We start from the raw sequence: 20,376 nt of genomic DNA on the forward strand, positions 1-20,376 counted from the left end.
GGTGAACTCGACTCCCCACCGATTCTACGCTGAGATTTAACTCTAACCCTGGACAGTCAAGTGCATTTGGAGACTTGTTCCGGAGTCAACCCGGTGTTGTCCCTGCAGTGTGCCGGTGGCCACTGTCATGCAGCGCAGGAAAATGTCATCAGCAGATCAAAACATGGGGAAAAAAACCCCCCCATGATCTGACTTTATCATTCTAAATGTGGACAACTTGACTGATGGGGAAAATGTGAAAGGTTTCACATAAATCTGTGATGCAACACAACTTAGACTAAATGATTCTGAATATTCTCTAATAGGGCTTACACACTTCTGCCAGGCCCCTGGTATTTTTTCCGCAAAAAAAAAAGTCCCAGTGAGTTGATGTGAGAACTCAGCAGGACGTAATCCAGAGAATTAACTTCAAGCCGGAGAGAGGGAGTGAAGACATTTATATCCTATGACTAGAGCATGATGCACGCGACCACTACGATCTCTGTGCAGGCGAATCAACTGCTGCGATAGGCTTTTAGTTCAACAGTGTGTTCTTTCTTCTTCACTCTTTTGTTGACAGTGTAATTCAGTTGAAATACGCACAGCATTGATATCCAGGTAGACTTTCCCACTATAGTGTCTTACAGCGCACTCTGTTGTTTATGGCTGCCACTCCCGTATCGTTTTATTAAATTATCTCAATATTTTCAGGATTGAATTTGTGAAAACGGTTTCATATGCATTGTTATTATTCTCATAAAATACGCAGGACACTAGAAACACAGTGGTAAAGAAGCTACACCGGTTTAGTGTACTGTATATAGAAATAAAGCACAGGTGAGTAACCCACCGCGTCCAGCTGCACCGTCATGAGACGGCCCCTGGGTGGACAGGTTGTCCGGTTGGGATGAAGAGCTGCGAGGGGACAACTGTTCCTGCTTGACCACGGGGAAAGGTCCTCCTGCAAAGCGCGGACATTTTTGGAAAAGCATTGGAGAAACACATGTGAGAAAACATGAGTCAAGTCTGTGATGCAAATGAGGAGGCCTCAGAAACAAAGTGTGAGAGCTAAAAATAGAACATGATGACTCTGTCACTACTTCCTCCAGGCAACTTCACTTACCCACTTTCCTTTGGTCCATCCAAGACAGACCCATCTGTGTGGGAGGTATCTTCCCATGGTCTAACCCATGAGCTGGGCTGTGCAACTGCACCGGGGTGCCCTTAAAAACAAAAAACAAAACAAAAAAACATTATCATCATACTGTTTCTACAGTGCACAATCGTTTGTTTTTTTTCTTGTGTCAGATAGTGTAAATTTGTTATCAGCTGACCTGTGTGATGGAGCCTCCTGGCTTGGAGGAGGAGATGAGTGGTGGGGGCTCTGGCATGGTGAGCGGCCTCACTGCTGCTAACCTACCACTGTCCTGTGGCAGGCTGGACAGTGAAGGGTGGCCTGTTTGCTGGAACGCTGCAAGAGAGGAAACGATACGAGATTCAAATCGGACTATTTCCATTTTCTGGATTTTATTAAGGAGAAAAAGAATACAAAGACACGACAGAGAGGAGGACTCACAATTGAAGTGGAGCAGGTGCTGGTCGTGACTGATTTTGGCCATGTCTCGTGGGGACATGGGGTAGGGAGAGAGAACTTGCCGACCCAGGTTGGAGGTCCTCAGGTCATCAGGGCCCAGCGCTTGCTTCTTGGCTTCACCGTGTGGAGAGAAATCCCGGGACTTTTCTGCAACAACAAAAACACACAAACCGAGTGCAGGTTAAAGCGCAGCCCCTTCGCGAAGCGTGAACCAATCAAAAAGCTGTCCTCCAAGGCACTGCTCACATTTTTTCATCATAATCATCCAAAAGCACATAACACCCCCTTCAAAACCCTTCCCAGGCAGGGTGATATCATCCCTTAATTATTACGCAACATACACAAAAAAGCCACGGCTAAAATTCATTGGAAAGTAAACACAGTGAAATCCCCCCGGGGCTGGTGATCACCCTGCAGTGTGGTTAAGGTGCGATTATAAAAAAGGGAATGGTGTGGCAACTGGTGAACCTACTTAATCCCTGCAGGAGGATCAGTAACCACCTCTCGTTGCCTTCCAGCTCTGAAGGGACACAAACACACCACAGATCATCGCATCCTTCTCTACCTCAAAAAGCTCTAACATCATAAATACTTTACGACTAATACCACATTTTGCCTGACTTTCCTCTTCAACAGCAGCACAAGTAAAGGTTACGTGTAGCTCGTAAGTCTGCTACATCCACCTCTGTGGCAGGCACTCTATGAAATGGGTTTTTGTTTTTTTTCCTTCTGAGTTAAAAAGTGGTTGCCATATTTCACAGTCCACAGCTGCTCTGCCAGTTGGTTATAAAAGACCTTACCTCTGACTGGTGTGTTGCTAAAAAATCCTACTCCGTGTTCTCGCATCCCGCCAGCTCACAGTAAGTGCACTGAACTAGACTGTATTCCCTTCTGGGTCAATAGCGATACCAAATCATTTATCAGATCTCTCTCCAAGAGTGTCCCAGAAACACCTCAACACCCTGAGCACCGGAGAAAACCGGCTCAAGGTTAGCGCACGTAGCAAGGACCAACTAAGTTTAACTAGATCAAATGCTGCTAAGACTGTGCAATATAGAACACTTCTGTCCACCTCCGTGCACGTTTTCAGCATTGCAATAAGCCTCAGTTACAGTTTTCATCTCGTCTCCTTGAACCCATGCGTTGTGCACAGGTTAAGAGCAACAGCAGAGTGCCATGTCATGCACACATGCAGCCTGCGCGATGGTAAAACAAGGGCTCATACGGCCAACGATGGGGCGTGAAATGGAAAAGAAATAAAGCTTTACATTAGACAAGAAAATGCTGTGAAAGAGTTACCCTTACAGTTTGAAGATGATTTACTACTCTAAACACAATCTTTCTGGTTATGTAACAGCATGACTGACAAGGTGAAGATTGACGGAACAATTTCAAAGTTTGTGACGGAGGCGTTCATACCATCCTTGTCGCTGGCGGAGGGGCTGCGTGAACAAACACGAGGGCTGCTGCTGCGAAGCGCTTCCCTCTCTCTTTCTCCCTGGGAGCTGTACGGCTGGGGTTTGCCTGGCTGGCCTGAAAGTTGCTGCTGCTGTTTGACCTCCTGAGAGGACTCCCCATGAGCCATGGTGATCTGCTGCTGGTACAGTGCCAGTGCGTGGGGGGGCAGTACTGCCTTACCGCCCCCAGCTCGCTGACCAGCCTGCACTGAGGCTTCTGGCATCTATGAGAAGAAGAGAAGAAGAAGGGAAGGTTACAATCACATTTTACACATAACACAAGCTGACTCCAGCCTGGTGTTTGACATATGGTTAATCCACATACAGTATCTCATAAACATGATATCTAATAAACATCTCTTGTTTCCTGGTAAGCCAACGTTCCCCTAATGCCGGGGATCTTATTTCTTTCCCATGCACTGCATCTCAACAGCCTCCATCTGGCCTGCTTATCTAATACAAATATGACTTAACAATTTCACCTACTTGATTGTTCTCTCTGTAAGCACGGAGACAACATAGCATTGATACTACTGCAAGAGAAGAGATAGTGTGTGCAAATGTAACAATGTCATCTGAGCGAATCAGCCTCCTGTTACAACCCCCCCCCCCCCCCAGACTTAGTAAAAGATGCATTTGCAAGGCTTCACTTTGCTGTTTATTAAGATGCATGCAGTTGAACTTTTGCCTCACCATGGACGGGATGGCAGCAGCCCTCTGCTTCAGCTGTTTCAGGTCCAGGGGCTTCTGCAGCGGCGAGGATATGACCCCATCGTGAGTGTAGTTCAGCAGGCTTGGCCTCGGTGAAGTCATCCTATGGAACCAGATGTACGTGACGTCATTCTTTCATTCATGAGCCCATGGTACTTTTCTGATAATCTTGCCATGTTGAGTCGAAGCAGGGCAAGTGATGTTTCATGTTCACAACCAGTGCATTCCCTCAGGAGGCGTTGGCACAATGTCAAACTCTCACTTCCTTAAATACTCAAATATTGGGGAAATACATTTGGTGTACGTTTGTGTGTGTGTGTGTGTATTTTGTGGGGTTATACTCTTATGTATTGTGTGTGTTGACACAGAACTTATACTGTGGAAACAAACTGCAAGGAAAAATCCATATCCATGTCTCGCGCATCTGTCGAAAGCGCAACCATGCACCGAATCACCGACGGCCACATACGCACTTCGATGCACACGACACAAAAAGTGTGCGCACACAACTAATACACACTCGCTCACTCCCTTTTGTTTGCTTTGGCAGAGAGGGCAGCGTTTCCCTCGGCTCTGCCAGTACATGCAGTCTGCTGTCATGGAAAAAAAAAAATTGAACAAATACCGTGCAAACACGACTAATCACTCCTCCCACGCACTTTGACACCCATTTCTTCTGGTCTCATTCATAAACACTCGCAAAACCTTGGTACATGCTTGTGTGTGTGCGTGTGTGTGTGTGTATATATGGATTTCTACATTAACTTTCATAAAGAGTACAAATAAAATCACTGTTTGATAGAAAAGAGATCTCTGTGCTGGAGATGTAAGTGGGCTGACAAATAAGGCTTCAATGCTTCACTGGGTAGCTAGGCAACTAATAACACTTGAAAACGGTCGCTGCTTTGTTTTCTGATGTCTGCAGTGTAGGACCAGAGAAGTAGGACATCTATTAAACCACTGCTCAGAAAGCACAGGACCTTTGACACTAATAATCTCCAGCAGATTGAATGATGTCATCCATAATACACAGAACAGGACACTTCATTAAATGAATAAGGTTACGTTTAGTTTTTTTTTTTTTTTAAGGGGAAGATGATCGAATTTCAACCTCATGTTTTGCCATGAGTTTCCTACCTGCTCTTCTCTGTGCTTTCCGTTTCCTCCACTTCATCGGCACTGCAAGTGGCACTCGAGTCGCTGTCCCCATGCGAGTCTTTTTTGGCCCCGTGCTCCTTCTTGGAGCTCTTGGTGGAGGTTTTGACATCGTCTGCCTCTGCCGAAGGAGGTTTTTTATCTGTGGCATCGCTGGGTGCTGTTGGCTGCTCTTTATTGGGCTCCCCCGTCTCGGTTTTTATCTCCTGCTTGATTGCTAAGTCCGCATCTTCCTTGACAGGAGGTCTGTCGTCGCCTGGCTGGCCCATGTCGGACCCGCTGGCCTCTTTGTCGCCGCTGTTGGAGCTCGCCTTTGACCGGCTGGAGCCTTCCTCCTTAGCCTTGCTGTCCTCTGACGAGTGTGGCGAGGGCAGGCTCTCGGTGTCAGAGCTGTTGTTGGCTCCACCTGGCATTACAAAAGGACACACAGATCAGAAGACAAGACTGCGCTTACACTACTGTAAATCATGTTACATGTCCCTGTCCTTTTTTTTCCTCCATCTTTATCTCTTTCTGCTCAACCAGATTCTTCACAGTGCCAGTCTTCTGCCTAATCAGGTTTCAGTGTACAATAAGGAGGAACACAAAACCAATTGGGATGATGGACGAAATCCCCCGGGGCTTCAGCGCTCTATTGTGGCAGTACGGCCTACACAGTACACTTCTATCAGGATACTTTTCTGTTTCTGTCATTGCAGAACATGATTCTTCAGGCTAACGGGGAGCTGCTACCAACGCCACACATCCACTCAGTCATGAATGCTACGTTTACAAAGATGACAGTGACCAGGTGGAGCACGCTCGTCATCCGCTACAAAAATCAGATGTTAGTGAATTTAGACGTATTCAACACACTGCCGTACAGTGCAACAGGGCGGCGCACTAAGACTTCAGTAATGAACATTCAGTCGGATTACGACCTTTGGCTAAAAGCTACATTTTGTAGAAGTCGAGGACTAAGTACATCACATAGTCCAGATTTGGGCTTCACTAAAAAGAATCCAAAATATTAAAAAAGAATTTAATTCTTCTTACAGCATTTAATGCTGATAAACTAAACTATTAGGACACTAAGAAACCCTAAAACGTTCTTTCTACCAAAATAAAACAGCAGCATCATATTATAATCATCTTGAATTTCCCTCGGGATCAATAAAGTATCCATCCATCCATCCATCAATATATATATATAAAGAGTAAAAGAACAGAAAACTCCTCCTTCCCTATGCTGGCATAATATGGCTCTTTATTAAAACAAGGTTGGTTTTCATGTTGAGTTCATAGCTCTTTGGAGTACCTTCTCCATCTTCAGGAGCCTCGTCTTCGTTGCCACTTGCTCCTGAACCTTCCATTTCCTCCTCCTCTGCTGCATACGTAGCACTGGTCTCCTCATTCTGGGAGGATTTGCCCCTGCGACGGGCCTTTCGCTCTTTCTCCTGGGTCAAAACAAACACACTTAACAAAAACAGCCCACGGAACCAAAGGGCTTAAGGAACAAACCTTACACAGCTTGACTGTGCACAAAAAAAAAAAAAGAAAAAAAAAAAAAAGTAGGAATGGCTTTGATTTTCCTGCATCAAGTCTCCCTGTGCTTACCGATTTCATTTTATGCTGCTGCAGAATCTCATCCAGTTTCTGCCTCTTCTTGTAGTTGAAGTAAAAGTTCTTGCACTGCGACACAGTTTTGGATCCCACCATCTTGGCGATGGCGGACCAATTCCTACCATACTGGAGAAGGCCTGGAATAAGCAGATGGACAGGCAGAGGAATTAAGACGAGGAAGATGGATGACGTCGATGTCATCTTGAACAAATTCTTCATATGAAATTATGTTCTTCATTCATTTGTAAAAAAACAAACAAAAAAAACATGTAAGCTTTGCAAATAGCATGTTGTAAAGATTGTGAATTTAAGAGGTTGTTTTGGTTTATATACAACAAACAATATCTCCAACTGCAATCTCTGGGGGCACACAGCATGAAGATCCTCTCAAAGCACATCAGTAATAAGAGTCGTAGAACAGTAAACATCTGTTTCTATACAGCAGTCGTAACTTTAGCACAGCCTGGGAGTCACAATGCTGCGTAGACACACTCTCCCAGCAGCAGCAGTGGCGGCGGCGTGGCGTGGTGCCACATGCAAGACAGGAAAGAGTTAGAGAGTGTAAGAGAGAGTGGAGCAGCGGCTGAACGATCAGGCCAATGACATCACGAAAAAACAGGGTCACTCTGTGTCAAATTCTGACTGACTTTGATGTGACCCACTTCCAAGAAACCTTGGTCCCTCACCCAGTCAACCACATGATTGTGCCTTACACAAGAGTCTACATGCACCCTCTGGGGCTGAGCTGTGATAGATCAACCTGTCAGGAGAAACACACACACGCACACACACAAGCTCAAAGTATGTGTGGTAAAAGAAGACATGTAGAGAGCAGTCTCTGCGTAAGAGGCAGTGACTGAGTATGACAGATTTTGCTCTGGTGTCCCCCCCCCCCCACCAGAGTCTGCTGTTAGCTAAAGGCAGCTCATTAACAGTGTGTGTTGTAAGAGGCTTAGCTTACACCACCCACTTGTTTCCTGTGCCAGCCTGACAGGTCCTGGCAACAGGACAGCCTCTCAAAGGGTTGTCAGGGAGGGTGGTGTTATTAACGGGCAGAGAGCCAACATCTCCACAGGATAACCTTGGACACGGGTTCAGAGGTCTCTGTCTCTCATCACTTAATGGAGGCAGTGGGACAAACAAGCACAAGTCCTAACCCTGGCCAGGAGGACAGGACAGCTGTTTACAGCCCTGTCATTTCAGCTCCTCTTGTTAATCAGAGAGGCTGACTCCGACTCCAAGAATTTAACGAGTTATGTTATTAATGAGTAATAGCCGCAACTAAGGCTGCTCTGTGAGCTAATTTCAAGAGTATTAATCACGCTTCTTAATTTAATCACGTGTACAGGGACTCTTATGATCAAGCTAAAGGGCGAAGAAAAAAAAAAAAAAAAAGTATCCCATGATACCCATGTATCTCGACGAGTTACAATTCAATACAAACATTACAGCCCCATACTTTGAACAAGGCAGTATAATGGCATTTAAAGGAAAGTGTCATGGGGTCAAAATAACCTTTTTTGATGTTTTAGGAAAACTTTGTATTCATCACAGCCCTTGTACTATCCATTATCGTAGCATTACTTTGTGCTCACTTTGAGAAAAGGATTGAACAGTTGGCCATTTTAGAAGAGCCCGACCGATAAATCGGCCAGCCGATATTAGCATATCCAGTGACTATCGGTATCAGCTAACTTTATCGCAGACAGCAGCTCTCTTTCACCAGAAGAGTGCGTTATCTAGATTACAACAAACATCGTCACTCTCCAAAGGCGGTGATACATCCACAGTTACTTTTTAGTTGGTGACCATCAATGCAATAAATGTGTATCTATCTCTACAGGTCAAACACACATGTCAGCTTGGAAAGATATCGGCCAATATCTTTGTATCTTATTTTTTTCCTCCCCAATATAGCATCTGTTCAATTTAAGTATAGACCCCAAAAATCCCATATCGGTAGGAAGAACCCCACATTCTAGTTAAGAAATTAAATCTGGGCTTTTCATCTTTAAGTAAAAATTTCGTCTTCTTTTAAGTTGACAGTGTCGCAAAAAAAAAAATCATTTAGCAATATCAAAGTGTTTAAATATTTTCTCACACCTCCGTTACTACGACGATACGCATCAAAAAAACAAAACAAAAAAAAAAGGAGCTACCAAAAGACATTTGGCACTCTAAAACCGCTCAAATGGAATCATCGGCTATGTTCATCATTACACAGATATAATTCAAACACTTCCCCTGTCACACAAATCAGGTGATAAAACAAAAAACACTTTTTCCAAAGGAGCTGGAAAAGCTCTCTATCATCCAGCAGATGTGAGATGATGAATAATATTCACAGTCGTGCTGAGATTTTAATCCTGCCAGTGGAAAAAAAAAAGAAAAAAAGAACAACCATAACAAGCAAAGGTGATCTTCCACTCTGGGCTACTGCTTTCTAAAAAAGCGACTGCACACCTACAACCTGTCAAGTAATAAAACTTTGCTCTTTTTTTTTTCCCACCGCTGAGGCTGAATGCATCGCTAGGAAGACTTCCCAAAGAAAGAAAAAAAAAAAAAAGCAGACGGGTAAGCATGATGAGCTCCAAAAGGACTCAGACACGTGACCGACACCTATTAACCTTTTACAGCTGCCTCACAAGAAGGGAGGAGGCTGAAGGCAGACAGCCCGACAAGTCAGACTCCCTCTGACCCGTCAGAGTTCACATAAACAAGCTCTGACAAAACAGATACAAGCAGTGGTCACACACATTGAAAAACCTAAGATCACTTTGCTGCACCCACTGAACCTAAAGCTGTAAATGCAAATCATTTACAGAAAGCCACTTTGTTATGGCCTCTTGCAATATCTAGTTTATTCCATCACATGCAAGCTTGTAAAAAACAAAATCCAAAGTAGCTCTGCTCGACTCTGGGCCTTAGTCGCAGGAGCAAAAACACATGGAACAAACGGCCAATCAGCAGAAGCAATACTAAAGCAGGTGGTATCCTCACACCCAATCAGGACACTGTATTCCCGTTAGCTCCTCCCCTGGAAAGTGCAATCAACACCTGGTGCAGCCAGATAGTGGTTGTTCCTGTCTGTCACATGCCTGTCACTGCGAGCGCCGTGTCGTGGCCCTGTAATGGATAACACTATCAGACGGTCTGATCTCTAGAGGGCCGGCCGCTCTTCAGGGCTGGGCCTTCCGATCCCGAGCAGAGGAGATGAAAACAGCTCAGTCTCTGTGCTCTTCCTGCCAGCTGGCTTGATACTTGAGCCGGTGTAAGGTTGACATGCTCCAAAACAGCACATGCTCTTTTTTTTTTTTTTTTTTTTTGCCTCTCCCCTCCTTGTACTCTTCTCACTCTGTCCTCCCGTGCCTCAGTTCGCGCTGCTCTGCTCTTCTCTTTGCCGTGTCTCTCCCCAATGGCGGTCGTCTGGGAAGACTTCCACAGGAAAGTGGGACTGTGGGGCGGCGCTATGTGCTCTGCCTCTCTCTCTCTCTCCCCTCATCTGATCTCTCCTCTATCTCTCTCTTTTTTTTTTTTTTTCCCTCCCTCCCTCACTCTCTCTCCGTCGGTCCGTCCCTCCCCCTACTTCACTCTGCCAGCAAGCACAGCGGCACGAACACACGCACACACAAACGCATGAGTGAGTACACACACTCACTGGAACCCTCCCCTCCCTCCCTCCCTCCCTCCCTCCCTCCCTCTCTCTCTCTCTCTCTCTCTCTCTCTCTCTCGTTAATACCCTTGCACACAGACGCAAACGCACACACTCAGGCAGTCTAAGAGTAAACAGAGAGCGAGAGAGATAGAGAGAGAAAAAGAGGGAGGGAAGAGAAAAAGAGAGAGAGAGAGAGAAGAGCCGCTGAGCCAAAGAGACAATGGAGAAAAGGAAAGGATACAGAAGTGGAGAGTAAGCGAAGAGAGAGAGGGGGAAGAGGGGGTGGGGGGGTGTTTGATGTTGATACCATGAGAAAGCATAAAGGCTTTCACATTTTTCCTGACTGACCTGCTTTTCATCTTGAATGTGACCTCTCTCCAGTCTATAACAACACCGAGAGAGGCGAGAGACAAAGTGAGTGGGGGGAAAAGAGGCACTTGCCAAATCTTCCACAGCTCTTGCCAACCTGGACCGCTGCCATCTCCAATCCCGGAGAGACGGACAAACCGAGAGACGCAGATAGAGCAACAGTGGAGGAGAAAGACGGCGGAAAAGAAAATAACGTGGCTTTTTTTTTTTTTTTTCTCTTCTCTCTCCTCCTCTACCTGCTGCTCTTTGAAAATGGGTTTCTCCAGCAAGCAGGGAGCAGGGGCCATTATCCAGCTGCCTGCCTGCACCCGAGCAAAGCCTGCCAGATTAGTGCACTAACGTGAACGCAGGCCAAGAAGGGTGCACATGCAAACACACAGCTTGGACCAAGTTCGACACACAGGCACACACACACCGGCAGGCAGGCAGAACTGGTGGATTTAAGAGGGAGGTTTTGCAAACATTGGCTGTCCCTTGTTAGAGGCTGCCGTCTTTATGAGCGGTGAAGAGAAGAGTGATCCATCTCCCCATGTGGCCGTGCCATCCTCGAAGGCAGCGCTGGCTTGGCAGCTGCCTCGCTGGAATGCAGATTTCCTGCCAGGCTTCATAAATGCCATTATTCAGATCTGTTTAGCTCAAGGGGATGCACACATTAGCATCGGGACACCTAAGCCTCTTTAAAACATAGACTGTACATGTCAGGTAGCTGCAAAGGGGGTTACCTTGACGAGCTAATTAAATACAACGCGGAAATTGAGGGTGCTATGAACCTGAAGCATACAGTCTTTGAAGGGGAATTCCTTCTGGCAGGTTAGTTGGTGGTTGTTTCAAGTGATGAAGAAAGGCAAGAGCGGCTCCACCTCTTCGGCCCTGGGTACTGTAGCCGGGGCTCTGTGGTTGTGGTTACATAAGCCCTTCATAGAAGCCCTGCTCCCACTGAGCCGCCAGGCTAATCCTCTGGGATGGAGAGCCCCACTAATCCCGCTGCAGGAGAATGGAACTGAAGACATTAACCAGGATTACTACACAGGGCCGTGTTCGAGCCAGGCCAGCGCCAGTTATCATAAAGTAACCCCTTAACACACAAATCAGAAGTTATACTTGGACCCCAATGTGCGGGAGACGCCACACACACAAGCAAAGGTGTTTTAAATATCACATTCAAGCTGCTGATAACTTGTGATTTCAGAGTAGATTGAAGACTTGTTTTGTTTTCTTGCGGGTCAAATGCAGCAGGTCGTGGTGTTTGAAAGTGATTTATTTGATAAGGTGGAGTTTTCCATTGAGACAGGATCCCTCTGTAATCTGAAATAACAGAGTATCAAACCTTGCTACTCATACTCTGATAATGCATATCGAGTGAGTAGTGAATTAATATAAAGTTACTTTGTTCTGGTGGAAATCACTTAAAAAGGGCGACAGGTAGCCTTTGCTATTGTTCGGTACTATGGCAGCGCATCTCCGAAGAACACCGGCAAAGACGATGTGAAAAGTCAAAGGACAATGTCGACTGGGTCCGATATTTCTGGCTTCGTGCTCGGTCGCCCTCTCTTTCTCTCTTCATCCATTATCTTCCTCTTCCATGCCTTAGCCCTAACTTTGGTATCATACTGTTCTAAAACTGTTTCGCTGAAGGCTGGGTTAGTTACATAGTGCTGAAAACAAGCGGCCAGGGTGCTCTGAGGAAACGGCATAGACAGAATTCTCTCTGTTGCTAGTTTTTGTATTATTAGTTTAAATTTGAAACTGATGTTTCAGGGTGAAAAAATAAAAGACAAATTGTTGCTCTAAATCATCACACGCAGAACCTTGAAGACACGTCATGCACTTGTATTTCTGAGTTTCCCCATTGGGGATCAATAAAGTTATAACCCATGGCCAGAAAGCGACTGTCTTGCAGTGAGCTGCTTTGAGTTGTGAGAACGAGAAACAAAGGTGCTAAGACCTGGCTTCTTAAAATCCTGTTCACATTTTAATACACAGGTCAGACAGACAGTCACAAGTCAAAGATACCGACTCAAATGCCTGAAGCATCCAGAATCCAATATCAATAACAGATAAGAAGCAGATCTGCCTGAGGGGAATCCCTCTGCAAAGAGAAGTATGTATTGGATAGCGTTGTGGGTTAGCAGATAGAACCGCAACACACTCCTGGATTGCACGCATCACACACTGTCAAGCACACTCAGACAGAGTGCCGGTGCTAGGAAAATAGGCAGAGTGTCAGTGACCTCTGTGAATCAGCCACAGGCTTCTGGGTAATCTTCAGTCAGAGACAATAAACAGGCTGAGTTAATGACTGCTGCATTTACAAGGGCTGGCTGATAAGAGGCAGACTTTACAGCCTGCTTGATAAAAAAGACAGGCTGCCTTGACCCAGAGAGATGGGGAAATGGCTCCAAAGAGCAACGGAGGCAGTCCAGGCAGACTGACACATACTTGCATAGACGCAACGTAGCAGCAGCAGCAGCAGCACGTGGCGGTTCCTGTCTCACTAACAGGAAGTAACAGCCGCATCACACGTCTATGCTTAAGAAAAAGAACAAGAGTGCTTTCTACAAGTGTCGTCTACTTTTTGTGTCTCTTTTCATCGAAACAATGTTACTGACGATGAAGTTACACTTCGCAGGGAAAAGACAGGTTTACCTTTTTTGGCAGTTTCCATCTCTTCTTCAGTCCAGCGAGAGCTCTCATTCATCTCCAGATTGGCTGTTAAAAAAAAAAATTTAAAAAAAGAGAACCACAAAGTTAGAGAAGGCGGCGGGAGGGGGAGGGGGAGGAGGGGGGAGAGTGGGGTGGGCAGTTGTCACAAAGTCAGTTAGGGAGTGACTGACAAGAGGAAAGGAGAGAGAGAGAGAGAAATTAGAGAAGAGAAATGAATAACGGGGAGGGGGCAGGGCAGATTGTGCTGCTTGCCAGTGAGGCATTGCAGTGTGTGTCGCTGTGGACTGTTTGTTTTAATGGAGGAAGCAGGAAATCCAAGGAGAGAAGTCAGTTAATGATTATAGACATAACAACTGGCTTCTGTCCCTGCACAGGCCAGAAGCCAGGCCGACTCCGGCCCTGCCTGGCAGACAGCAGAGTGGAAGCCTGAGCTTGTGTGTCCTCTGTTTGGACCTGTGAAGGGCACTGTGGGCCAGCGAGCCCTGCTGCCAGCAGGGGAACAAACAATGGCTGTCGGGAGGAGGGGGGGGGGGGGGGGGGGGGGGGGCTACAGCCTGGGTCACCTGGGGATTCCCTGTGAATAAACCTGTGCTGCAGGACAGACTGCAGCATATACTCACAACTTGCTGACACATCAAAAATCTCTGATAGCCTGCAGCAAGAATGTCAGTGTGTTCACGGCTGACTTACAATCTGCGAGGAAACAAAGAGCTAAGTGGGAGGACACTGCTGACACGCTGACTATTTTGTCCTTAAATTATAGTTGAGTTTTGTTTGTTTTTTTTGCCCACAGATGGGACTTAAAGATTTTCTCACTGTTTTGTTTTCTTCTGATGCCATTTCTGAGGCAGAAGAGTCGTGAGCACTGGACTGAATTAATGAAACAAAGGAACAACAGTGCACCCTTGTGGTGTGGGTTAGGAGCCGATAACTAGGACAAAGGTAACAAAGTCAATGCCACGTGATGTTGCTGAAATACCGGTGTACTGTTACTTTCACACCTACGGCTAGAAACGATTGGCCCCTACATTATTGGCTGTGGTTCCTTTAAGTTAATCTGAATAATTTATGCAAAATTCAGAAACAGAGTTTTTTTTTTTGGGTATTTCATTAAAAAGTGTGTTTTGACTACCATACAGTCCCAGCACCTAATTCATAGAAGAAGAGGAGCATGGTTTTGGAGACTGACCGAGCTCATTGTTGAGTGGCGGTGTGGTGGACTCCTCTACTTCACTGGTCATGGAGCGGGTGATGCGGCCCTTGCGGCGCCCCTGGCTGTTGGCTGTGCGTCGACCCTTGAAAGCCACAGTGGGCTCTTTGTCCTCTGCATCTTCACCAGAGGTGTCATCCCTGTGTTTGAGAAATGTCAACACAGTCAACAAAAGACTCAGTGCGTTTGAAGGTGTACATTTAACGGGTCACAGCCTTTCACAGATCGGTCCAAGATTTAGAGCCACATCGTAACAGGCTAGTTTTAATGTAGGCTTTTTAATGAGTGTGTTTCACTGGATCAGACTGAAGGTAAAAACAAACAAATAAAACTTGGCAAATACAAAGCAAAACGCTTCACCAAGTAAGATAAAGTACTGATGAAGAGATGACTCAGCAAAGAGTCGCAGATTTCCGGCTATGCTTCACAAAGTATAATGACACCGTAATTCTAAAAGTTTAAAATGGTTTAGTAAACTGATGCAAGTGTAAACATCAGAAAAAGTAACACTTAACAGGGTGTAACGGTTCACAGAGGTCATGGTTTCAGTTTGTACATCTATGTTGGGTTGACCGCGCAGTAACAGGAAAAGGCATTTTATAAATTTTTTTTTAAAAAAAACCTGGTTGCATCACTAAAATAATCAACGTGTGATCGCACTGTGAACCCAACATTTTCCCCACCCAACTCATTTAGAGAAACAGACGGGTCTTGCTTCTAGATCCAAGTGTCACCTTGTGTCTTCTTTGTTTGATGTTAACAGTTAAAAAAAAAAAAAGAGGGGGGGGGGGGGGGGGCAAACTGTATTCGTCCCTGGGGGGAAACTCACACAGAGCAAAATGAAGGACAGTGCAGCTTTTCTAAACTCACACAAAGAAAATAAGGTGTCAACATTTAAATAAAAACATTTAAATTAAAGAATACAAAGTTAAATATATCAGAAAAGAGTGGAGGTATAAGTGGACTGTGATTGGACTAAAGACGTAAACAGAAATATATACACGGTAATGAAGAGAGGTAAACAACTATTGTGCAGTAACTGGAAACACATAATATACATATCTATACAGAGCTATGTGCGAGTAAAACAACAGACTAAATATAAACTAAAGCTATGCAAAGGACGAATACTAAAGAGTAAAGTGACCGTAGTGCAATGATGGATAAGATAAGAAACTGATATCAAAGACAATAAAGTGGAGTAGTGCATTAAGACCAAATAAAGCATCAGGCGGTTAGGGTGCAGCATGAGGAAAAACAAAAAAAACAAATGCACCAAACCTTATTAAACCTTTCTCAAATCTGCACTTGTGAAACATGTTATTTTTTCATGGGAATGTTTCATCTCTCTCTCCAGATAAGTTTGAAGCCATAATGGTGCAATGTCAGTCACCAAGTCTCGGACTCTGAGTGAGTATCAGGACAGAACGTTTGGTTTCAGGACATCTCTTCCTATGATGTCCTCTGTGCCGTCTTGCCTCCAAGCTTCATCTGTGTTAGTAAATCCAGTTGGGTAGTTTGTCTGCATGATGACAGTCAATACGCGGATGCTGCAGAGTGAACCACAAACTTAGAAGACTGAATGTGAACGTGTGCAGGGCGACAGCCTTTTTTTTTTTTTTTTTGTTCCCTGAGATAATTTATTGAGTGTCAGCGCAGTGGCATGTCAGGAGACAGCCACGGAGTTTGAACCCACTGCACCTCCATTCATCTTCCCTGCGCTCCATTAATCTTGCTGAGGGGAGCCGGTGGCACCCTAAATATAGGCGAGCCAGCTGTGCCAGGGACAGGCGGGCAGCGGGGTGCGCTGGGAGGCACAGAATCCCCCCGGCCTCGCCTCGGAGCAGGGAGGCAGAAGGCAGTGCTTCATCATCATCTTCTTCTTCTTCGTCGACACAACGGTTAATAAATACGAGCAGCCATAACTCCAATCTGCTTGAAGTGTAGCGCCTCAGCAGACATCATAATACAGAGCATAAATACAGACTCGTTTTATTTTCAGAGGTTACAAAGTAGTGATAGTCCGTCTGTTGTTTTGTATCCTTTGCTGGCTCCGTGCCTGAAAACACCTCCTCCACCCCTGCTTACCAACCCACACACAAACACACACACACGTGTACGTACACACACACACACACACACACACACACACACACACACGCACACATTCCTGCTTGCATACTGAAAACAAAAAATTGACAGCGGGGTCAATCATTCGTTTTTGGTTTTTTTTTTTTTCTCCCCTTTACGAAAGAATCCCAGACTAACAAAATAAGCACAGCATTTTAAATATGATACTTGGCATGCTGTGTGGAAGGGGAGAACCATAAACAGGAAAACAGCTGTTTTAATAAGGGGAAAGAAAGGGAAGCTAGACTCTGCTGTAGGTGGAAAGTCTGCCTGTAGGTGAGGGAGTGAGAGCTCAAGGGTAAGAGTTTGATTAGATTTCCAGATCTGCTCCCCCTGGCCTGAAGTCACTCCTACGGCGCAGGAACAATTCTAAAATAGTGAGTGGAAGAATTAGAGAAAGGGAAAAGATTGCTCCGGCTGTACAGGTTAAGGCTGATGAACAGCGTGCACGAGGCTCTCTGTCAGCTGCGTCTTCACTTCTCAAACCGTTCTGTGCTTTTCTAAAGAATGAGCGACTAACGCAATCTTCTCACAGGGTTACCAACAATGTGTGGACGTCACATCTGGTGCGTGCACTCAATGGACGAAGACGTCTCACTAAAGAAAACAAAGGGGCAAGTCACCTATGGCGGGAAACACGGCCAAATCCAAGTGGCAGTCAACTCCTGCTAAATGACGAACACAGGAGAAGCAGACGGGAGAAATACAGCAACATGAGGAGGTGGAGCTAGAAGAGCTGTGTGCTTTGTCATCGGAAACTCGTCAAACCAAGAGGTGCCATTCACTCATCAATCATCACATTCAGACAACTTTATTCCTCCCTGGAGGGTGATTCAGTTTCGGTGAAGAAGCGGAGACCATAACAAGGAAACAGACAGTCAGATGTTCACAAGCTACCTGACCACCACTTCACAGACGGACAGGTCGCCGCATGACAACCTAGCAAATCTAGAAATGTATCGAATGGGGCGCCGGTAGCCTTGCGGTTCGTGCTCACGCCCCATTTACAGAGGACAAGAGGGTGGCCCGGGTTCAAATCCGACCTGTGGCTCCTTTCCGGCATGTCATTCCAAACTCTCTCCCCGATTTCTGACTCTATCTTCTGCCCTACAGTATGGCGCAAATAAAGACGTGAAAATCCCCCCAAAATAGACCTTTGAAAAGGTCGAGACATTTCTCAGCCTCTTGAACTGGTGACAAAGTTGACCTTGTCTTTGGCTCTTCTATTAAAAACAGCCGTGTTTGTTCAGAATGAGTTATGATGCGTTTGAGTATGAAAAAAAAAGAAAAGAAAAAAAAAAAAGAGAGAGAGACACTCACTTCATTCCATCCTCTTTGTCTTCAGGTTCATTTTTCTCCTCATCCCTCTCTCCCTCCTTCTCCTTCTCCTCCTTCTCCTTGTCGTCCTGGCTGCTCCGCTGCACTTGTTGCTGTTGTTGCTGCTGCTGGCCGTGCTGGGACAGAAACAAAACAATGCACCGTGTCACAAAGAGAAGCCCGGGTAACCTGATCTACAGACTTACTAACAAACACCCTGACCTCTCCTGTAACCTGTACACCCAATACAGACACACTCTCGCACAATGTGTGCTACAGCATACATGAAATATAGATGCAGTGAACACATACAACATGGTGGGAACACTTTACACTCCAGTTACTGGCTCCATGAGCCCGATAAAGATAAAAAATGTGAATTTACTGCCAACGCCTGCTAATATGACACGAGCTGGGTGTGTAAAGACTGCTTCAGGTTGTGTCGGGGACGTGTGTTGGTTTTCTTAAATCTCTGTCGACAATTACAAACTCTCTCATAACCCCGAGTGTGACACCGGTCTGACACCTCAAACATCATTCAGACTTTGTGATGTGATGACACACACATCATGTTTTAATAAAGACAAAGAAACAGCTCCTGCTGATTTAAATGACTTAGTGTTGTTGTTTTTTTTAATACAGTATAGATTTAAGTAAGAGAATTATTTTCCTTTTCTGCACACTTCAACTGAAACAGGATGTGAGAGTTACAAAATATGCTCTTTAAGCACCAGTGAACCACTTCCTTACTGATTTCCTGCCTGTCTGGCCTTTTGGGGTTAGAGTTCAAATGAACGCAGACATGCAGTCTGACCAAAACATTAAACCACCACTTCACACTGACAAAGCAAACGTACGTTTACGGATTCTAACTTCTTTTGATGATCAGATGTATATTCGGCTCTTTGCCTCTGAGTTACAGGACTGCTCCTTTGGTGATCTCTACCACATGTCTGCCCTACATAAAGATGTTACACGAGGCTGCTTGCAAGGCAACATAACAAAAAAATAACAAACAAAAATGAAAGCGAGGTAGCATACAAACGAAGAGCAAAAGAGCAGAGAGAAAAGAGAGACTAAAAACACTCAAAGGGTCAGCTGTAAAGACAGAGCAGCGTCTCTTAGCATTTAGCTATTTACTCGTCCTTCTTATCTCTCCGACACCCAAACATGATCTCTATCAGCATATGCAGCTGCTCTGACACACATGTATAGAGCTGCGCTTTCTGTTCCTCCTCTGTAGTTGCCTCCCTCTGTTTCTCTGAGCTATTAGTGCAAGCTGCTACTCAACTAATGAGCAAAGGGTGTTTTTTTTTTCTTCGGGAGTGATGAGGACAACACCCTCGTACTCCCACAAAAAGGTCACTGGTAAATTAATTAGCAGTTCCTAAAGAGCCAGTTTGTATGTAGTCGAGCAGCGAAGATCTGATTGTAGACTCAGTTAAGACTTGGCGCTCACTGGGAACAGAAATTGCTCCTTTAGTTTTTTTTAAGACAATCGTGACAATTGTAGCTCATGCTTGGCAGGGCTTTTATTAGCGTGACACTTTTTCTCGTTTTAGTGGAATGTTTGCGGCTCACAGTACGTCACTGTTCGGCTCACACGGGACATGTTCAAATCAAATATAAATGCCTCATTTTCTGCTGGATGTGAAGTGTTGAAGTCAGCTTTGGTGCCATTTTTACGCCCGCTGATGCCAATCACTTCTCTCAGTGTGCATGATCGGCCGAGTGCCCTGCTGCAGCCGAAGCTGCAGAGTCATGTCTTAACGTGACACCAGACAGAAGAGGACATAAGAGGTGGTAGAGCTTGACAAACGTGTTTGACAACAGAGAAAGGCCGCAGGACTCCAGTAAAATGACTGACATGAAAATCAAGTGCGTCTTTAGCGAGCATATGGCTCAGTGACTGACAGCAGCTGATTTCGCGGTTGCCTAGCAATAGAAAAAGGAGACATCCAGTAATTCTGCCTTGTGCGGAGCTCCTTCAAACAAACGGTTGGACGGTTATCCTCAGATTTTCAGGCTTACACAGTTTGGAAAGAACTTCAAATGTGAGAGTACCTGGCTTCTTCCTCTGCGTCTGTAGTTCCTCCGCACTATGTTCTTGTAGTTTTCATTCTTTTTGGTCAGGTAGTAAAAGAGCACACACTCAGCCACCGTCTGAAACAGGAAAGAAGGGTTTGTTGAATTGCATAATGTCCCGAGTCAACGAGGGGGGGAAAGTGAGTGAAATGTAATGATTACCTTTCTCTCCAGGAAGGACGCAATCAGACCAAAGTTTTTGGGGTGCTGGATGAACCTGGCGGGGAGCAGAGCAGAGAAACTCTTACAGCCTGATAAAAGAAGACTTCTAAAGGACTGACGAATGACTCCAAATGGAGAAGCTGACTTCTGTTCTGGCAGAGAAAAATACACGATGAAATGTTTGACTTGAGATCTGGACACTTTGAAAATGAGTGATATTACCAGATGAAACTGAAGCTCTTACTCTGCCTGTGGGTTGACTTTCAAAGTCACTGATTTTCACTGT

General features: G+C 45.3%; 1 protein-coding gene across 4 annotated transcripts in view; it reads right to left on the reverse strand.

Annotated features, from left to right (window-relative positions):
* ncor2 (nuclear receptor corepressor 2) overlaps window positions 1-20,376 on the reverse strand; it is an 89,178-nt gene that overhangs the window by 18,369 nt on the left and 50,433 nt on the right. For 2 of the 4 annotated variants that reach the window (XM_079353784.1, XM_079353781.1), the window contains exons 13-27: window positions 20,091-20,145; window positions 19,908-20,006; window positions 17,847-17,980; window positions 14,376-14,536; window positions 13,169-13,231; window positions 6,493-6,635; window positions 6,194-6,332; window positions 4,879-5,302; window positions 3,724-3,844; window positions 2,993-3,254; window positions 2,046-2,093; window positions 1,556-1,720; window positions 1,314-1,450; window positions 1,103-1,202; window positions 830-940 (exon numbers count right to left, since the gene is read on the reverse strand). In XM_079353784.1, coding sequence (XP_079209910.1) covers window positions 830-940; window positions 1,103-1,202; window positions 1,314-1,450; window positions 1,556-1,720; window positions 2,046-2,093; window positions 2,993-3,254; window positions 3,724-3,844; window positions 4,879-5,302; window positions 6,194-6,332; window positions 6,493-6,635; window positions 13,169-13,231; window positions 14,376-14,536; window positions 17,847-17,980; window positions 19,908-20,006; window positions 20,091-20,145 — 2,162 coding nt within the window. The remainder of the gene's footprint in view (window positions 1-829; window positions 941-1,102; window positions 1,203-1,313; window positions 1,451-1,555; window positions 1,721-2,045; window positions 2,094-2,992; window positions 3,255-3,723; window positions 3,845-4,878; window positions 5,303-6,193; window positions 6,333-6,492; window positions 6,636-13,168; window positions 13,232-14,375; window positions 14,537-17,846; window positions 17,981-19,907; window positions 20,007-20,090; window positions 20,146-20,376) is intronic. The other 2 variants (XM_079353782.1, XM_079353783.1) reach the window with 2 other exon arrangements.

Source organism: Symphodus melops (genome assembly GCF_947650265.1).
Source record: "Symphodus melops genome assembly, chromosome: 1".
NCBI lineage: Eukaryota > Metazoa > Chordata > Actinopteri > Labriformes > Labridae > Symphodus > Symphodus melops.